The 21,015-nt window shown below is 43.4% G+C and overlaps 1 protein-coding gene across 1 annotated transcript in view; it reads right to left on the bottom strand.

The window, feature by feature from the left end:
• Positions 1–21,015, bottom strand: part of ajap1 (adherens junctions associated protein 1) — a 185,256-nt gene that overhangs the window by 117,544 nt on the left and 46,697 nt on the right. Inside the window, exon 2 of the mRNA XM_055659397.1 lies at positions 5,158–5,960. Within this exon, the coding sequence (XP_055515372.1) occupies positions 5,158–5,960 (803 nt within the window). The remainder of the gene's footprint in view (positions 1–5,157; positions 5,961–21,015) is intronic.

The raw sequence follows: 21,015 nt of genomic DNA, 5'->3' as shown, positions 1-21,015 counted from the left end.
GCTTTTGGCATCAGTCAGTGAACTGAGTATAGAAATTGGGACGTTATGTTACACATGTGCTAGACATTGGTGGGGCCCCATTTGGAGTAATGTTTTCAGTTTTGCCATTAAGCTGGAAAGAATGCAGAGATTTACACGGATTTAAGGGCCAAATCCATAGGAAAAGGTTTGGTTGTTAGGACTTTATTCCTTGGAGTGCAGTAGGCTGAAAGATGATCTTACTGTACAGCAGTGTATAAAATCACAAGGGAAATAAATAGTGTGAAATGCATAGAGTCTTTATACCAGGATAGGTGAAATCAAGAACTAGAGGGCATAGGTTTAAGGTGAGAAAGGAAAGATTTAATAGGAACATAAGGGGCAACATTTTCCACACAGACAGAGGAACGAGCTGCCAGAGGAAGTATCTGAGGCAGGCACAATAACATTTAAGAGGCATGTGGGCCGGTAACTGGTTAGGAAAGCTTTAGAGGGATGTTGGCTTAGTGGAGGCAAATGACAAGAGTCTCTGGAAAGATAAATACATTCCCTATTTATGGAGAGTCAGTCGCTGAGTTCATTCAGAAAAGAGATCAATACATTTCAGCATCTGAGAGGAATTTAAAGATTGGGGATCTTGCAGGAAAATGTTGAGGTAGAATTTTAGCCAAGACCTCATTAAGTCATGGAGTCGTGAATCTATACAGTATAGAAGCAGGCCAACTCTGTTCATGCAGGCCAATTCAGCAATCAGGGCTAATCCCATCTGCCTAATCCCATCTTTTGGCCCATATGCCTATAACCCTCCATATCCATATATCTGTCCAAATTTCCTTTGAAAGTCATAATGGCATCTAATTCTACAGCTTCTGCTGGCAGCCTGTTCCAGATCGCTGGATGACCAGAACTGCAGACATTACTCCAAGCATCTCACTAATGACTTGTACACCTGTATCATGATGTTCCAAATGTTGTCCTCAATACCCTTCCCAATGCTGAAAGGCAGAGCAAGTTTGAAGGGTCGAACAGCAAAATCCTGTTCCTATTTCTTATGTTCCTTTGTACGTTCAAACTTAAATAGTTTAAATATATTTAGAAAAACACAAAGTCTTTGCACCAGCCCATTCTTCCCTCTACCTTTCAGATTGAGAGGCAATTTATAACATTTACTCTCTGTCTCCTATTACTGAGATTTTTTGAGTCTCTGCCGTTGCCGATCCTTTTACTCCTTGGCTTCAGTCTTGGAGAAAAGCCATATAATGCGCTGCTTTTTGAAAGGGCAATAACCAGATTTCCCTCGTTGACCTTAGTTTGTTTTCACCAAAATGTATTTGCATTTGCAGCTTGAATTGCCTTGGTAAATCCCTACCAGCTTTATATATTTGATCCACAGTTGTCTAACTCACTGCAAGTTCTGTCCTTAATCATTGTTCTGTGAACATTCCCTGTCACTGTGGTTAAACAACCTGGATTTATTCATACACATTTTGACAGCGCATTTCCAGTTTTCCTCGGGCATCTTTCGGAAACCTATTGATGTTGGAAACACAGAGGGAAACAAGGCAGAGAAATCTCCCACACCAACAAGCAATGCAACAATAATGAGTTGAATGTCTACGTCTGCCAGTGTTCAGCCAATCCCCCACTGGGATCCACAGGGACATCTACAGTCGAGCCCAGAACTGCTGGGGTTCCTTGGCACAGCGCTGGCAGTCCGTCTCTCTAATCCAATGCCAATCAGATCCGATTTAGGATTTCCTCGTGTCAAAGATGAATTGCAAAGTTTCAAGAAGATAGCAAGGGATAGAGTTAGATAGAGTGCTTAAAAATGTTTAAAGTCCTCTTCATGTGTTACAATAACTCTGTGCTTTAAAGAAGGTTGAAACTGAGCATGTGTAAATGACACTAACTGCAGTCTACTTCAGTCAGATTCTGTTGTCTGTTGCCAAAGGACAAATGGCAATCGTAAAAAACTCAGCTATTTACAATGCACATCAATGATTTAGATGAAGGGATTAAAAGTAACATTAGCAAATTTGCAGATGACACAAAGCTGGGTGGCAGTGTGAACTGTGAGGAGGATGCTATGAGGATGCAGGGTGACTTGGTCAGGTTGGGTGAGTGGGCAGATGCATGGCATATGCAGTTTAATGTGGATAAATGTGAGGTTATCCACTTTGGTGGTAAAAGCAGGAAGGCAGGTTATTATCTGAATGGTGTCAAGTTGGGAAAAGGGGAAGTACAACGGAGGTCCTTGTTCATGAGTCACTGAAAGTAAGCATGCAGGTACAGCAGGCAGTGAAGAAAGCTAATGGCATGTTGGCCTTCATAACAAGAGGAGTTGAGTATAGGAGCAAAGAGGTCCTTCTGCAGTTGTACAGGGCCCTAGTGAGACCACGGCTGGAGTATTGTGTGCAGTTATCGTCTCTAAATTTGAGGAAGGACAAGGTTACTTCCCGGGATGGCGGGACTATCATATGTTGCTCCATAGAATGGAGCGGCTGGGCTTGTATACTCTGGAATTTAGAAAGATGAGAGTGGATCTTATTGAAACATGTAAGATTATTAAGGGATTGGACATGCTAGAGGCAGGAAACATGTTTCCGATGTTAGGGGAATCCAGAACCAGGGGCCACAGTTTAAGAACAAGGGGTAGACCATTTAGAACAGAGATGAGGAAAAACCTTTTCACCCAGAGAGTTGTGAATCTGTGGAATTCTCTGCCTCAGAAGGCAGTGGAGGCCAATTCACTGGATGCTTTCAAGAGAGAGTTAGGTAGAGCTCTTAAAGACAGCGGAGTCAGGGGATATGGGGAGAAGGCAGGAACAGGGTACTGAATGTGGATGAGCAGCTATGATCATATTGAATGGCAGTCGAAGGTTCAAATGGCCTACTCCTGCACCTTTTGTCTATTGTCTAGTGTCTATTGTAAAACAATAAAATAAGGTTGAAAGAGTAACAGGCTTTTTACTGATCTGTAATGGTGTGGAATTGGGCTGTGTTTACCCTGCTGTATCTTTCGGAGGTGGGTGATGTATATTTGTTATAAGACCATTTGGAAGAAAGAAATGGTCTAAAGTGGCTTCTGCAATAAACAAAACATCAAAGGGAAATTCTGTATATAAGTCGTTGAATCTTTGTTCATTGAGCAATCTCCTAAATTTCTCTCTTGAATGAAGTCTAGATTGTCTTGCCCAATCTTTGTGTTGTGTTTTAAAGTTTTCTTTAACACTTGATAGTAGATTTTCAGCTTTTTTTTTCACAAAGTAAATGATTTATTTAGGTATTATTTTATTCAATATATTTTAATTATGTTTTTTCATCCTCGTGCACTTTAGTGTTTTTTTTTGTTTCTGAATTTCTTTTAATTATTTAGGAGTCAAGAGTGTTTTGTTATCATATATCCCGAAATGGAACAATGAACTTAACAACAGAATCAAGAGAGCGTTAGCTAGAGCACTTAAAGATAGAGGAGTCAGGGGATATGGTGAGTAGGCAGGAACGGGATACTGAATGTGGATGATCAGCCATGACCACAGTGAATGGCGGTGTTGGCTCGAAGGGCTGAATGGCCTACTCCTGCACTATTGTCTATTGTCTAATATGGATCAACGAACTATGACCCATGAAGAAGGGTCTCGACCCAAAATGTCACCTGTTCCTTTTTTCCAGAGATGCTGCCTGGCCCGCTGAATTTCTCCAGCATTTTGTGCCTGTCCTCTGACATTATGATACTGTGGTGTCACATTCCTCCAGTCCTGCACTGAAGTCTCTTCAAGTCTCTGACTCAATGGTGAGAGTGCTGGGAACTGAACCACAGCTCACGCTCGAATTATATTCATTATTGGCATAGTCAGTTTATAATGATAGAAAGGCACAGCAGGGGAAGGGTTTTCAGATATTAGCAAACTGGCTACAAATCAAGGGAGGGTCATCCCCTGGCCAAAGCTCAAATAATCTACTTATTTCAGTCCTCGTGTAGATCAGGAGAAGCAGATATATTCCACCATCTCCGGGATCCCTTAGACTCTCATAGGGCCGATGCCATCCCCATTCTTCCCAGATTCATCTTCCATCCTCTCCTCCTTCCTTCAGCACACAAGAAGAGGCCATTTTGCCCACAATATCTATGCCAAACACAATGCCCAGTTGAACTAATCTCTGCCTGCATGTGATCCATGTCCCTCCATTCCATGAATGTCCACCTGACCATACATCATCATTGTATCTGCTTCCTCCACCACCCCCTGCCAGCAGGTTCCCGGTAACCTCCACTCCATGTGCAACAAACTTGCTCTGCACATCCCCTTTAAACTTTGCCCCTCTCATCTTAAGGCTATTGCCTCTAGTCTTTGATATTTCCACCCTGGGAAAAAGGTTCTCACTGTGTACCCTATCTCATAATTTTATCAGGCCTCCCCTCAGTCTCTGATGCTCCAGAGATAACAATCCAAGTCTGCCCAACCTTCCCATGTAGCTAATACATTCTAATCCAGGAAGCATTCTGGTATTCCTCATATTTCCTCAAATTTCACTTGGACTATTTACAACCCAGAGGTATGAACATTGACTTCTCCAATTTCAAGTAACCCTTGCATTCCCTCCCTCCCCTCCCCTGGTCGTCCTATTAGTTCCACTGATCGCATCCTTGTCTCCCTTCGTTGTCACCTCTTCCCCAGCCCACAATGGGCCATTATGGGCTCCACCTTTCCTTGGTCGTCTGTTGCCGGTCCTGCTTTGTTCGGGCATTTTCTTACCACCAGTTCCCTCCCCTCTACTTTCAGTCTGAAGAATGGTCCCGACCTGACACGTCACCCATCCTTCTTTTCTAAAGATGCTGCCTGACCTGCTGAGTTTCACCAGCTCTTTGAGTCTCTCATCAGCATTCTGGAAAAACCACTTCTGCACCCGCTCCAAAGCCTCCAGCTAATTAGCTTCGGTAACATTGTAAATTAGTGTGCGGGGATCGCTGGTCGGCATGGATCCGATGGGCTGAAGGGCCTGGTTCCACGCTCTCTCTAAACTGGACTAAGATACAGTAAACATGAAAGCTCCTGACTACTTGCAAATAAACCATTAAAAAAATCTTCTGAAAATATTAACGACAACCCATAGGTTGCATGTGACACTACATAAAAGAACCGATCAACATTATAGGGGTGAGGGTAGTGACAGTACCTCCTGTCTCTCCGATGCGGGAGGGGCGGACTGTGTTGGGCGGGTCCCACCTAAGGCTTGGGTCCGTTGTGCTGAGCAGAGCTGGCTGTGGCACCACTATGATGTGGCTGCTGAGTGAGGCGGTGGTGGTTTGCATAGTGGTGGTGGTGGAGCTGGCTGTGGTGGCGGCAGGTGTGGTTCTGGCAGTTGTAGTTCTGGTGGAGGACAACAAGCTGGTGGTGGAATGACTCGCCGGAGTTGAAAACGCGTTGACATCGGTCAGCTCCTCCTTCGTGGGGCCCCATTCAATGGCACAAGGCATCTCAGTCGCTGTTCCCTCACTGTCGTATGACGTGCATTTGGGCTTTTCAAAGTGGTCAAATGCAAAGTTATCACTCTGCCTCCTTGCCCTTTTCAAGTGGGTCAATTTTACAGAGTCCCTGGTCTCCACTGAGACTGGAGGGTCCAATCTGTGAGATTGTTTGGACTGGCAGTTGATACACGGGCTACCTGCCAGTTCCTTGTGTTTGTGAATCCTGTTCGGCTTGTTTGGGAATTGTCTTCCAGGATGAGTCTCCGGCCAAAACATTCTGTGCCACCAGGATTTTGTAACTCTCCCGTGCCGGCTACTTTTGTACTCCCAAAGAGGATCGCTGACAGCTCGGTGGCGGGGTGGCGGGTGCATTGACCCCGAAGAGTGGCTGAACACTTGACCCTGAAGCTTCGATTCACAAGAGGTAAAATCCATGACCAGGTGAAAGATAGCGAGCAGTATCCAGGCGTGGCAGCCAGCAGCTCGTCCAAATGTACTGACTGGCATTGGGCTGGAAGGAGAAGAGAACACCAGAGTCAGTCTGAGGAACATTACAGAAACGAGATGACATTCGAAGAGATCACTATATGCAATCTGCAAAAAAATGCAATGCTCTCTCCCTGGGTTCCAGAGGCCACTCACTGCAATATGAGGTGATACTTTGGACAGAGCTGCTTGCATTCCACATCTCAAATCAAAAACACATCAAACTGTCCACTCTCACACAAGCTAGATGCACAACACACCTATGCTGTGACTTGTTTCCAAAATTCAGTACTATTAACCCATTGGCGTTCAGCCGACAGAGGACACATTTCTACTGCCTCGTAAATATACCAGGTGGGTCACCATCTCTTCATCACATTTAAATCTCCTACTCATGCCCGAGAAGGGAGGAGGCTGCAGGAAGAGGCGGACATTGCCCCGTCCATCACAGATATTGACTGCCCCACCATAGAAGGGATCTACAGGAATCACTGCCTCAAAAGGGCAGCTAATATCAAAGCTTAGAAAGGGTGTCAAGGGTTATGGGGGGAAAGCAGGAGAATGTGGTTGAGAGGGAAAGATAGGTCAGCCATGATTGAATATTGATGGGCTGATCAAGATGGGCCGAATGGCCTGGTTCTGCTCCTACGACTTATTGACATTAATTTATGACCCACTTCACCCTGGCCACGCTCTCATCTCGCTGCTTACCATCGGGAAGAAGGTGCAGGAGCCAGAGAACTGTGACCTCCAGGTTCAAGAACAGCTTCCTCACATCAACTATCAGGCTCTTAAACCAGCTCTGGCCAAAACCTTACCTCAGCAATGATCTGCTATGGAGTTTGTTTAGGTTGCACAAGGTAATTTGGTTTGTATGATTATGGTGTGATTACCTAGTATTACTGATAATTTATTGTATTATTGATCATTATTGTATTATTGAATACAATTATTATTATTATTGTGATGTCACATTAACGTGCTAGCAATGCTGCAGCAGTTTCACTGTTCCCTTCCCAGCTCGCAGATGACAATCAAGCACTCTCAACACTTCTTACTGCTCCGCTTCCTAAAGCAGTGGCAGGCACCATTTCCTCAGCCCGTCCTGCCTGCACTTCAGCAAACCCGAGCTTGCCGTGTGCTGATTGCCAGCTTTTCGTGTAAGAGCGCCTGTTTTGAAGGTGACCTACATGATAACTCAGCGCTTGAGTTTCAATTTATCCAACAAAAAGAACTGCTTTCACTGCAACCACCTATTCCGGAATTAATCCACAAATGTTCCCTTAGCAACTATACCTCCGCCAATCAACAGAAACCACAAAGCAATTAGGCAGTCCCTGTGGCCACAACCTGAAGATATCTCATTAGATAAGTGAAATGTCCTCTGCAGCATCAAGGCATCCCCATTATCAAACTTCATCGCCATCCATTTACTGGGGGTTAGGAGGGATTATTGCACAGAAAATCATTCCCCTTTGGTAGCGTTGAACACAATATACTGACATATAAGCACATTATTCCCTGCTTCCACAATTCATTTCAATGAAAATAGAAGAGTAACTTCGGAGCCTGGGGTCTTTGCGTTATAGAAAGGGTTTGTTTAGTTTAGAGATACAGCACAGTAGGGTGGAGGAAGGGGACAAGGAGGGAGGGGAGAAGGAGGGGAGTGTAAGATGAATTTAGTTAACATTGGAGAATTCAATGGTCATAATGCTATATTGTAAGCTACCCAAGCAAAATTTGATTCTACTGGGAATAACCTACATCAAGAGTCCGCCACACCACCTCCAGGTCCCTCAGATCGGCCGACTTGGGGTTACTGACCATCCCGCGGTCTAGGCATGAGCTCAGGGGCGACCGCGCCTTTGCGGTTGCAGCTCCTAGACTGTGGAACAGCATCACTCTTCCCATCAGCACTGCCCCCTCCATTCGCTCTTTTAAGTCGAGACTTAAAACTCATCTTTACTGCCAAGCCTTTCTTGACGTCCTCTGAGGGAGTGCTAGATGTATGTGTTTATGTATGTACTTAATTTATGAACCACTGTTGTATAACGTTTAGTACCTCCACCAATGCAAAGCACTTTGGCCAACGAGAGTTGTTTTTTAAATGTGCTATAGAAATAAAAGTGACTTAACTTGACTCGACTAGGCGTGTTGTCGTGGTAGGCTTGGTCAGATAAAGATACAAAGTGACATAACAGAGGTGCTCCCATCTTTTATTCGTATTCATAATTGTTGAGTGTTCGAACATCACATTGAGTGGCATGGTGGCGCAGCGGTAGAGTTGCTGCCTTACAGCGCTTGCAGCGCCAGAGACCCGGGTTCCATCCCGACTACGGATGCTGTATGTACGGAGTTTGTACGTTCTTCCCGTGGCCACATGGGTTTTCTCCCCGACCTTCGGTTTCCTCCCACAATCCAAAGTCATACAGGTCTGTAGGTTAATTGGTTCGGTGTGCGTGAAATTTGTCCCAATGTGTGTGTAGGGTAGTGTTAGTGTGCGGGGATCGCTGGTCGGGGCGGAGCCGATGGGCCGGAGGCCATGTTTCCGCGCTGTATCTCTAAACTAAACTAAACTAAACTAAACGCATTGCACATCGGTCATGTGGAGCATCTTGGACAATACAGCTCACCCCCTCCATGACAGACTGGTCAACCTGAGGATCACCTTCAGCAACAGACTGGTTCCACCAATATGCAGGACAGAACTCCACAGGAGATCCTTCTACCCTCCAGCTATCAAACTGTACAACTCCTCCCCCTTCTGTCATGGGGTAGACTGAGACGGACCCTATTGATGTGCAGTACAGTACAGTTGTAAAGCTAGAAATGAGTTAGAATGATAGATGTCCCCTTTATTCACCCCAGTGTCTTAAAGAGCCATTTCCTTAATAGTTCAGCGTCTCCTGCAAATTAATCCAGGCACATATTTTGGCACAGACACAATTAACTATATTTGGATTAGGAGGAATTAAATGTTTTACAAATTATACCATAATAACTGAATAGTGAAATTTAAAAAAAAAATGTGATTGCTAAAAACCCCACATTGTCTCCACATATTAATCACATAGAAAAATTCTGCTACAAAGCACAAAAAACGGACCCTTCGGCCCGTCAAATCCGTGCTGACCATCGTACCGATCCCACACTAACCCTACTTTTTATTCTTCCCCAAATTCCCATCATCTCTACCTGGATTTTACCTCCCACCTGCCCACCGGGGGCAGTCTACTGTGGTGAATTTATTTACTAACTGCTGTTTCAGTTTAGTTTATTGTCACGTGTACCAAGGTGCAGTGAAAAGCTATGGTTGCGCGCTGACCAGTCACAAACATGTTAAATTGCAGGGCAGCTTTGAGGGCCCAACTGACCTACTTTATCTTCAATTTTCACATATCAGTACTAGGGTGGCAGGATGTCAGTGTCACGGTGGCACGGTGGTGCAGCAGTAGAGTTGCTGCCTTACAGCGCCAAAAACCCAGGTTCGATCCTGACCATGAGTGCTGTCTGTATGGAATGCGTATACGCTCTCCCTGTGACTTCATGGGTTTTCTCCGGGTGGTCCGGTTTCCTCCCGCACTCCAACGATGTACAGGTTTGTAGGTGAATTGGCTGCAGTAACATTGTAAATTGTGCCTAGTGTGTCGGGAGACCGCTGGTCGGCATGGGCTTGGTGGGCCGAAGGGCCTATTTCCGTGCTGTATCTCTAAACTAAATTAAATTAAAATGGATTGCATAACTCAGGCACAAACACGGGAAGGGATCACTGCACAATATTAAACAAAAGTAAATTAAGCATCAACGCAAAAAATGAATCAATTCAATCCTCAGATACAGGTCATGGCTGGGGTCAATTATGTATCATAAGCAAAAGATCAGATGGATCACCATTAAAACATATTTTGTTGGGTACTAAACATGGATTAAATTAAATATTAAAACACTAAATGGAGCGATGCGCACTATAAAGTATGAGATCAAAACCTGAAATGAGTCATGTATAACATATAGTATCACACAACACATTGGATGAATCACATACCACTACACGTGTAGTATCCCTTGAAAGATGTGATGCTACACTGAATGATGTTTAGTGTCGCATCACATCTTTTTAATCACATTGCAGGTTAATTTTACCTCAAATATTGTACTAATGCTTTGAAGCACATGTATTTAAAGTACATTCCAGAGCCCTTTGAGCCTGCTCTAACAATCAATAAGATAGACACAGAAAGCTGGAGTCACTCAGCAGGACAGGCAGCATCTCTGGAGAGAAGGAATGGGTGACGTTTCGGGTCGAGACCCTTCTTCAGATCTCGCCAGAGATGCTGCTTGTCCCGCTGAGTTACTCCAGCATTTTGTGTCCATCTTCTGTTTAAACCACCATCTGCAGTTCCTTCCTACACAAGGTCATGGCTGATCTTCAATCACAAATATATTTTGTGTTGGATTCCAAAGTCACCTAATTTGCTTAGGATGTAAAAGTATGACAATGTTTTGATATGAATAAATTCAATGGCTATCGGAAAATTTGTTTAGGCAAGGAAATAAGTACTTATAACAGTCCTTAATGTCTTTGGCTGAAGACGCTTGTTGCCCAGGTCTCGAACTTATATTGAGGAGAATCAACATCTATTCTGACAATCAGGTATACCTCAACAAATTTGCCTCATTCTTTGTAACTAATTTACCAAATATCTCTAATTTACCAGCGTCTCTCTGCAGGCATATTTTTTTCATAATCCATTACTACTGCTATTTTTGAAATTAAAACACAACATTTCTTCTCTTGTAATGACCTTCATGTGTTGGACTTTTGCACTCTTCCAATGAGAACACTATAAGAATCCATTCAACACGTATATTTCTAGGATTTGGCCAGAAGATTTGGCACTCTGTGCAGATGCAAACCGTTATCTGATTTACTGAAAGTAAGTCCAATAAAACAAATGGTGTGATGATAACATAATAATTATAGGCCTCATAAATATAGTGACCATTAGCAAGGCAATAAAAATATGCTTAAATCAATCCGATGAACTACTATTAGAATTTGCGTAGAGCTTTCAAGTCAAAAACCCTGATGTATGACACGAAACGATACGATATGATAAACTTCATTCATCCCCGGCGGGAAATGTACAATGTACATTCATGAAATATGTCATTAAATACCACTGTATCTATACCATTCGTGTTCTGCACTGCACAAAGGTTAGAGTCATAGAGCATTGGAATAGGCCCTTTGGCCCAACCTGCCCACACCGACCAACATGTCCCATCTACACTAGACATGTCCCATCCACGCTAGACATGTCCCATCTACACTAGACATGTCCCATCTACAATAGACATGTCCCATCCATGCTAGACATGTCCCATCTACACTAGACATGTCCCATCCATGCTAGACATGTCCCATCTACACTAGACATGTCCCATCCATGCTAGACATGTCCCATCTACACTAGACATGTCCCATCCATGCTAGACATGTCCCATCCACACTAGACATGTCCCATCTGCACTAGACATGTCCCATCCATGCTAGACATGTCCCATCTACACTAGACATGTCCCATCCATGCTAGACATGTCCAATCCACACTAGGCATGTCCCATCTACACTAGACATGTCCCATCTACACTAGACATGCCCCATCTACACTAGACATGTCCCATCTACACTACACATGTCCCATCTACACTAGGTTTGCTCTACTTGCATCATTGGTGATGGCTGGGTTATGTTTCAGCTTCATAACCAAATACAAATCTTTAGTAGTCCAAAGCTCGATGCAAGCAAATATTTTAATCCATTAATTTCTCACACAAATTGCCACTAAACAAACTCCAAGGGACCTGACACCCATCGCACTTCCACTCCTTTCCATTTTTGAGGCCCAATCAAAGCGGGAGAAGGTAGACAGGATGAGCACACTGGGTTTAACAAAGGCGTTTTTACCTGCTGTTATGGGAACATGATGGGAAAGGGAGAATGGATAAATGACATTAGGTAAAGTGGGAAAAAAACAAAGAAGAAAGCAGTGGAAAAATATAAAGCGTTACGTAATATAATTCATCACATGGTGTAGACACTGCTGGCAATGCCAGGATTTATGCTATCTCAACAACGAGGTAGGTCAGAGTTAAACATATTGATGTACCTGGAGTCACACGTATGCCACAGTGGGTGAGGACATGTATATTGTTTTCCAAATATGTCACCAGTGAACCAGGTCGGCTTTTTACAACTTTTACTTAAATTGCTATTTTTTTTTTAAAAATGCTCCAAATATATTGTCACGAGAAGGTTAAATGAGAATGAATAGCATCCGTAAAATAGAAGAGTGGACTACACGGAATGGGAAGCGTCGCTGCGCGTACATGGACGACATGGTCACTTAATATAAAAGGGTGGTGATTAATGAATCCAATACATTTGACCAGATATTGTGAATCAGTGTTAGATGAGATTATTTTGCTAGATAAGAACACAGATCTATTGCAGATATTTCATGTTGTACACTTGAGATCTTATTCAGACCCCAGAAGGCCTGACCTATTTTGAAATTCAGTTGCATATAGAGTAAGATAAAGTATTTGACAATAATCATCCACAGGTATTAAAGAAGAAAAATGGAGCATCTCTCCACTGTCTCTGTGGGGCTGGTTGCATCCTATCAAAGTGAAGATTATGCCATGATTAATTATTCAATGTCCATACTGTTTGGGGAACAGATTAATTTTTTCCACTACATGAATGTAAATAGATGGCTTCTTTATCTGGGTAAGTGAAAACTTCAATGATTAGAGAAGAAAGAGAAGGAGAAGGAGAAGGAGAAGGAGAAGGAGGAGGAGAAGGAGAAGGAGAAGGAGAAGGAGAAGGAGAAGGAGAAGGAGGAGGAGGAGGAGGAGGAGGAGGAGGAGGAGGAGAAGAAGAAGAAGAAGAAGAAGAAAGCAGAGGAAAGGTTTTAGACTTTAGTAAATAGAAGATTTAGAATATCATATACCTTGTAATTTAAAATGATTGATACTGAAGGGAAGACTGGCAGATTGACTTTGTGAGGAAATAAAGTGAGCTCAAATTTTAATAATTCTGTAATCAATTTTCCATGGTTCCCTTTGAAGGTCTGTTGTGAATCTGGCTATTCAGCATTTACTGCATATCTGCATTCATTCTGCTTTTCAGTAGTCAAGGAGTTCAGAGCTTGGAGTGGATTATTAACCTCTTCCAGCTAGTACGCAATATAAAACAGCCCTCAGCCGGCAGAAGATAATAAAGAATGTTTTGTTAGTGATTAGGCTCAGAAATGAATTAAGAAGGTTGCTGAAAAATTGGTGCAGTTCCAAACAAAATGGTGTTTTGAATGAATGAATGAATGAATACTTTATTGTCACATGTGATAAATCACAGTGAAATTCTTTGCTTGCTTACCCAAGGTATTCAAATAGTCTCCACATAAAGGGCTCTGACAAAGTTACAAAGTATCCGCGAGCCAGGTCCACCTCTGACCCGCGAGGCTCCGGCCCGGGATCCGACCCGCGAGGCTCCACCGCCCAGCTTCTCCGTGGTTTCTTGGAAGGCATTTTAAATCACAAAACTCCTATCTCGAAAACTCCAGCTTCACAAGTTGGGCAACGCCATGGCTGAAGTTGGAGCACTCAATAGTTAATAGCCTCTTTCAGATTTACATATATATACACTTTGGAAAATAAAAACAATCTCACTCAGACACTATGTGCTAGGGTGCACATGAACATAAACTTGTCCAAGAAAGGACAAAATATATTAGGGATAAAGAAAGAATTTCATAGTCTTTTCCCTAGGGAAGGGGTGTCTAGATGGCACGGGGAGATCACGCTCTCCCCGTGACCGTGTGGGTTTTCTCCGAGATATTCGGTTTCCTCCCACACTCCAAAGACGTACAGGTTTGTAGGTTAATTGGCTTGGTATCAATGTAAAATTGGCCCTAGTGTGTGTATGGTCAATGCATGGAGATCGCTGGTCAGTGCAGACTCGGTGGACCGAAGGGCCTGTTTCCGTGCTGTATATCTAAACTAAACTAATCATAGATGTTGTGCCGAAGGGCCTCTTTCCTTGCCATACAGCTCTATGACTGTACACTTAAATAGAACAGAAGCCAACCTCACACTAATCTTCAAAGCATTAACTAATCCTTGACCAGTGAGACTAACGAATAAAACTCCAATCTCCTAGACCACATTTTTTCAATTCCCTTGTTCCTTTCCGCAAGTGACTCATCAGCAATGAGAACAATATCATGTGAATAATCTTGTTACATCAAACATTTCAGCATCTGTGGCCACCTGCATCTCCAGAGTATTTAATCTCCTTAGGCAGCTGTATACAGTTCTTTTAAGAGGTTCTAATCAGCAAAACAGGAATTGGCTGTGTTGGAATCCTGCTCAAAATACCCTTGTGACGTAACCTTATTCATATTAACGAAGCATAAATGTATTGTACCGATGGCCCCGTCATCTTGTCACATGTGGAGAGTCACAATGAAATTCTTTGCAAGGTATGCAATAGTCACCACATAAAGGGCGCTGATAAAGGTACAAAGTACTCCGAGCTAGGTCCACCTCTGACCCGCAAGGCTCCATCAGCAGAAACCACAAAAGGTGAAACAACAGAAGCAACAAATGTGTGTGACTGAGCTTGGAATTTACATGCGTAAAAGTAGTAATTAGAGCTTGATGGAGTTCACTGTTTTCTAGCTTCAAAGATAAAGAATGAGTTAACACGAAAAAGGTCATGAGTTTCTAATAAGTTCATAAGTTCCAGGAGCAGAATGAGGCCATTCGGCCCTCTCCGCCATTCGATTATGACTGATCTATCTTTCCCTCTCGATATCATTCTCCTGCCTTCGCCCCATAACCCATTGTTACCCTGAGCTGAGAGGGGGGACAGTTTAATGGAGGTAAATTGGAAAGTGGTCGAGGCAGGACAAACCCTGGCAAGTGATGGGTGGATACAGATGGTGGGGGTGGGTGGGCACATTGGCAGATGGGTGGAGTAAGTGACTAAAATGAAAGGTGAAAAGGTGACGGAAGAGTGTCAGATAAGAAGAGAAATGAGGAGAACTTGGGGAAGGGGGACGAGTATATGAAGGAGGGGAAAAGAGCAGGTTGACTAGGGGTGAGTGAGAGATGGTGAAAGAAACGGCTAAGTAATGCGGTCGGAGTGAGGGGCTGGGAATAGAAAGAGGGGATAGGGAGGAATTACTTTAATTACTTGAAATTGTTGCCTGAAAACTAGCAAGCAGGTGTAAAAAAGCTATTATGAAGATAAATGGTATTTTGGCCTTTATATTGAAAACAGATGGCTCACTGCAAGTAGATAGGCCCTTGGTGAGACTGCACCTGGAGTATTGTCTAGAGTATTATTCTCCTTACCTAATAGAACAATAAACTTGCCGCAGAGGGAGTGCAGCAAAGATTCATTAGACCATTTCCAGTGATGGCAGGTTTGTTTCAGGAGGAGAAGTTGATTTGTCTGAGTCTGCATTCGCTGGAAGAACGGGAGGAAATCTAAATCAAACAGATAAAACAGAGACTGCAGGATGAATGCAGAGAGAATGTTTCCCGTGACCAAGTCTAGAACGTGGGTCACAGTTTTAGAGCAAGGTGTCGAGGAGATGGAGAAAAATGTCTTTGTGCACAGGGTGATGAATCTTTGGACCCTCTGCACCAGAGTGCTATGGGGGTTAAGTCACTGGGTTCATTCTAAACAGAGATCTTAATGAAATCAAGGGATTTAAGGGTAGGGCAGGAGAGTGGAAGATACGCCATTCTCCTGGTACGGGGTGGAGCAGGTTGCAAAGGGCTTGTGGCGTTACATAGAACATACAACATACAAAAGTGCAATGCACGACAGGCCCTTCGGCCCACAATGCCTGTGCTGAACGTGATGCAGTTGACTAATTTCCACCGCCTGCATATGATCCGCTTCTCTCCACTTCCTCCATGACCATACTGTTATCTAAAAGCCTCTTAAATGCCATTATTGTACCTGCATCTACCGCCACCCGTGGCAGCGCATTCCTCCAGGCACCCACCACCCTCTGTGTAAAACATCCTTGTCCTGCTATTTCCATGGTTTTATCACGTAATACTGAGTCAACATATTGTGCCTCGGCAAGGCCAGCAACATAATCAAGGACAAGTTGCACCCTGGCCATTCCTTCTTCTCCCCTCTCCCATCAGGTAAAAGGTATAGAAGTGTGAAAACGCACACCACCAGATTCAGGGGCAGTTTTTTCCCAGCTGTTATCAGGCAACTGAATCATCCTACCACAACCAGAGGGCAGTGCTGAACTACTATCTACCCTCTTTGGTGACCCTCGGACTATCCTTAATCGGACTTTGCTGGCTTTACCTTGCATTAAACCTTATTCCCTACTCATATATCTATACACTGTAAATAAATCTAGAGAGCGGTCCTGAGCTATATCATTGGAGACCATCTTGACTATCTTTGATTGGACTTTACTGAACTTTATCTCGCACTAAATGTTATTCACAGTATTCCCTTTATCCTGTATCTGTACACTGTGGATGACTCGATTGTAATCATATATAGTCTTTCGGCTGACTGGCGAACACACAACAAACGCTGTTCACTGTGCCTCGGTACACGTGACAATAAACTAATCTGAAACTGAACTGAATTTGAATCGTCGTGCTACATCATTTCCTGGAGGAGCGCCCACAAGCAAACGTTTGTTGATTTGCAGTGGACCGAATATTTTGACAGAATAGGCATCTTGCAAGTGTGTCGACATTCCCTTTATAAATATTGATGAGCTAAATACACAATGTTATGACATGATGTTAATGAGACGGTCGGTCGGTCGGTGGTTGAGCTCCAGGGGGTGACCAGTATTGACTGGGATTCATTCCCACAATGTTGTGAAGGTCTACTCTCTGAAAATGACTCACATTTTCACACTGGGCTCTTGGCTAGGTACAGATCACTTTGGATCCAGTGTCAGGATATTGCTACAACGTCAATCCACAATCAAGGGAAAATCATTTGTGTGGGTTCAGATTTGATATGGAGAGTGTAGGAAGGAACTGCAGATGGTGGTTTAAACTGTAGATAGACACAAAATGCTGGAGTATCTCAGCGGGACAGGCAGCATGTCTGGATGGAAAGAATGGATGACCGGACGAGACCCTCTTCACACTGAGAGTCAGGGGAGAGGGAAACTAGAGATATGGAAGGGTCTGAAGAAGCGTCACGACCAAAAACGTCACCCATTCCTTGTCTCCAGAGATGCCGTCTGTCCCGCTGAGTTACTCCAGGATTTAGTATCTATCTTTGATATGGAGAGTGTTTGACCTCGTAGAAGCAGGTAAACTGGAGACAATAGGAGAAGCACTCCTGTTCGTTCTGGCCTTTTGGGAGACATTTATTGAATCCTGACAACATAGAAACTGGCCCTTTTGTCCACCAAGTCCTTGCCGACCATCAACCACACATTTCATGCATCTTATATTAATTCCACTTTTGGCTCCCCCCTAGTTTTATCAACTCACCACATATCACATACATCATTTAACTGCATCCAATCTATCGGATTTCAGGGAGACATGCATCAAGTGTTATGGCCAGAATATCACATTAAGAATGCCATTACTGTTTATCACTTTGGTGTCTCCGGGTATTATAATCCTGTCCACTTGCAATGCACATTCCAAACATAAAACAGCATAAAACTAAATATACAATACAAAAAGTGAAAACATGTAGATGTGGAAGTTTTAAGAACAGTTTGTTAACTGCTTTTCTCTTCATTATCATTATTCAATCTGGTATTTCTATTTCTTTTATTTCTAACTATAATATGCTGACCTTAACATAGATCCGAGTACATGTGTCAATGAGCATTTTCACAAAGAGTTTAGCTGAAACAACCTTGGTCCACATCTCTTCTCTGTCTCTGACTAGTTTAGTTTAGAGATTCAACGCGGAAACAGGCCCTTCAGCCCACGAGACCGCACCGACCAGCAATCCCAGCACATTAAAGGGCCTGTCCCACTTGAGCGTCATTTGCGCGTCACGCAGATGGCGCCCGAAGATTTTGTACATCCCAAAATCCTGGGGCGCCGCGTGCGACCCCGCGTCACTGCCTACGTCACCACGCACCATGCGTGCGTAATGTACACCATGCGTGTGTAATATGCACCATGCGTGCGTAATGTACACCATGTGTGCGTAATATGCACCATGCGCGCATCACGTGTGCATCACAATGCGCACGCCGTGCGTTGTGATGCATAAATGATGTCACGTAAATGAAGCGCAAATTACGTCCAAGTGGGACAGGCTCTTTACCCTTCCCTGCACGCACCAGGGATAATTTACAATTATACCAAGGCAATTAACCTAAAATCCCATACATATTTGGAGTGTGCGAGGAAACAGAAGATCTCGGAAAAAATCCACGCAGTCATGGGGAGAATGTACAAACACCATATAGACAGCACCCGTAGACGGGATCGAACCCAGGCCTCTGCCACTGGACGCACTGGAAGGTAGCAACTCTCCCGCTGCGCCATCGTGCCACCCTAATTCCAACCCATTTGAAAGGTGAAATAACACAATGTCCATTGTCCAAACGTGTAACATGAAGCACAATTTTTAATTCTCTCCAGGTACAACTGGAAAGACAGACGTGTTTCATATATCTACACTTTTTCCTGCCTTGACTCGACATATTCAGAACTCAAGTTGAGTAAAATATTGTTGGAGGACTGAAACAGAAGGCGACCCCCTGACTCTCAACTCTCAAAGGAGAATCGGCCTTTGCCGGCCGGTGGCACTGCTGCTAATTAAAATATAAATATATTAGACAGGTTTACGCCACTCACACAAGAACTAAATCCCAGTTCCTAGTTCTCCAATAACAGAGTTCTTGTTTTATTATTGCTCTCAACGTTATTGCACTTCTAATTACAAAACCTTAAAATAGAAATGCCAATATAGCACTTTGATTACATTGGACTTCGTTTCTGACATTTTTGGCTGTATACGTGGATATTTTTTGGCATGTATACCTTGCTGATGAGCACATTCATTAATGGTCATTATTTTCCAGTGTTATTGTGCCACAGGCAATAAGTCAGATTTATCCACAGTTTGCAACACAGTTGTTATCAGACATACACCACTCTCCTAAAATGTTTATCCTTGATCTTCAAACCAACACAATGCTTCAATGTTGCCCGCAATAATGCATTTAGAGTCATAAAGTCATATGGTGTGGAAACGGGCCCGTTGGCACAACCTACCCACGCCATCCAACCAGCCCCATCTATACTTGTCCCAACCACCTGTGTTTGGCCCATATCCCTCTAAATCTATCCTATTCATGTACAGGTACTAGTCTGAATATATTTTAAACATAATGACAATACCTGCCTCAACCAGTGGCGGACTGGGTCTAAAAATATTGGTTGCCAGGAGACAAAGGGGGCCCACTTCATCAGGGGCCCACATGATATAGGGGGCCCATTTAATCAGGGGCCCACTTGCCATCGGGCAGCTGACACCCTGGCCAGTCCGCCACTGGCCTCATCTACTTCCTCTGGCAGCGTGTTCCATGTACCTACCACACTTTGTGTAAATATGTTGCCTCTCAGGTTCTTATTAAATCTTTCCCCCTTCACCTTAAACCTATGTCCTCTGATTCTATTCTGAGTAAAAGATTGTGCATTTACCTCTCATTTCGATACCTATTCCTCTCATTTCTACAAGAAAGGAATGTTTTGTAGCAGGGACCCATGGCTGGATATTCCTTGCCCTCATCACCTTAAGTGTCAAGATGCACTGCGGGCATCTCAATATGTTCTGTTTGTTCAGAAAGCAATCTTGACAGAAGTATTATACTGTAATTCTGCAACAGTTTCTTATCTGCCAATATCGTCACAATATATAATATTGGATTTAATACAATTGCTTCATACTGAGTTACAAGGAGAATTTGCTTCACAGAGGCTGAACTGCATACGGTTTAAAGCCACTGAAATGATTTGGGATTATACAATCTTGGGTTAAAAAGAACCATAAAATTAGTTTGTAACAGGGACTCGCAGAATCACAATGGCCTAGAAATGATTGTTCGGAAGAACTCTGTGGGGTTTATTAAATAACTATAAATGATAATCAGAGAAATGTTATTCAAAAGCATTTTGAGAGAATATAATGCACTAGCCCTAATAGGAAAAACCTGTGATAAAACCCACACAGGACCTTAAACCAAAATGTCAAGTCAGCCATGTTAAATATGAGACACAAACTTGGTAAAGGAGTTGAAGCTTGTGACAGGAATAGGTATCAAGGGAAACATAGAACATAGAAACATAGAAATTAGGTGCAGGAGTAGGCCATTCGGCCCTTCGAGCCTGCACCGCCATTCAATATGATCATGGCTGATCATCCAACTCAGTATCCCGTACCTGCCTTCTCTCCATACCCCCTGATCCCCTTAGCCACAAGGGCCACATCTAACTCCCTCTTAAAGGAAGATAGACACAAAATGCTGGAGTAACTCAGCGGGTCAGGCAGCACCTCTGGAGGAAACATAGTTGGTTAGTGGCATTCAACTAATGGTGACAGGCTAATGGTGTCGATAATGGTCAGTCCAGATGATTTTGAGCCTCATTTAAAGGTGAAGAAAATGGACTACAGCAGTTTAATGAGAGGATCCGAGATGCTGTATTAAAAATAGGCAGACGGCCCATTATAATTTGTGACTGAAAATCGACAAGGAATTCCAAAATGCCAATCTTACTTCATTACTAGGGAGTCCCTGTAGGACTATAGGAGATACTGGGAGATGGAGATGAAACCAGGCAGAACACCCATTATATCAGAATATGCGAATAAGGAGAACAGGAACTAAAAAACTTACCCAAGTCTATCCTCTTAAAATTCGTTGGCTATTAAGACTTATTCTTGGTGCACCATTTCTGACCCCTCCCTTAAAACAATTCCCTTTCTTTCCTGCACGTCTTACAGTAAATGACATGTCGCGCAATGAAAT

This window comes from Leucoraja erinacea, chromosome 30 (genome assembly GCF_028641065.1).
Source record: "Leucoraja erinacea ecotype New England chromosome 30, Leri_hhj_1, whole genome shotgun sequence".
Classification (NCBI taxonomy): domain Eukaryota; kingdom Metazoa; phylum Chordata; class Chondrichthyes; order Rajiformes; family Rajidae; genus Leucoraja; species Leucoraja erinaceus.
The sequence above is the reverse complement of the archived record's forward strand: the minus strand, read 5'-3'. Positions and strand labels throughout refer to the sequence as shown.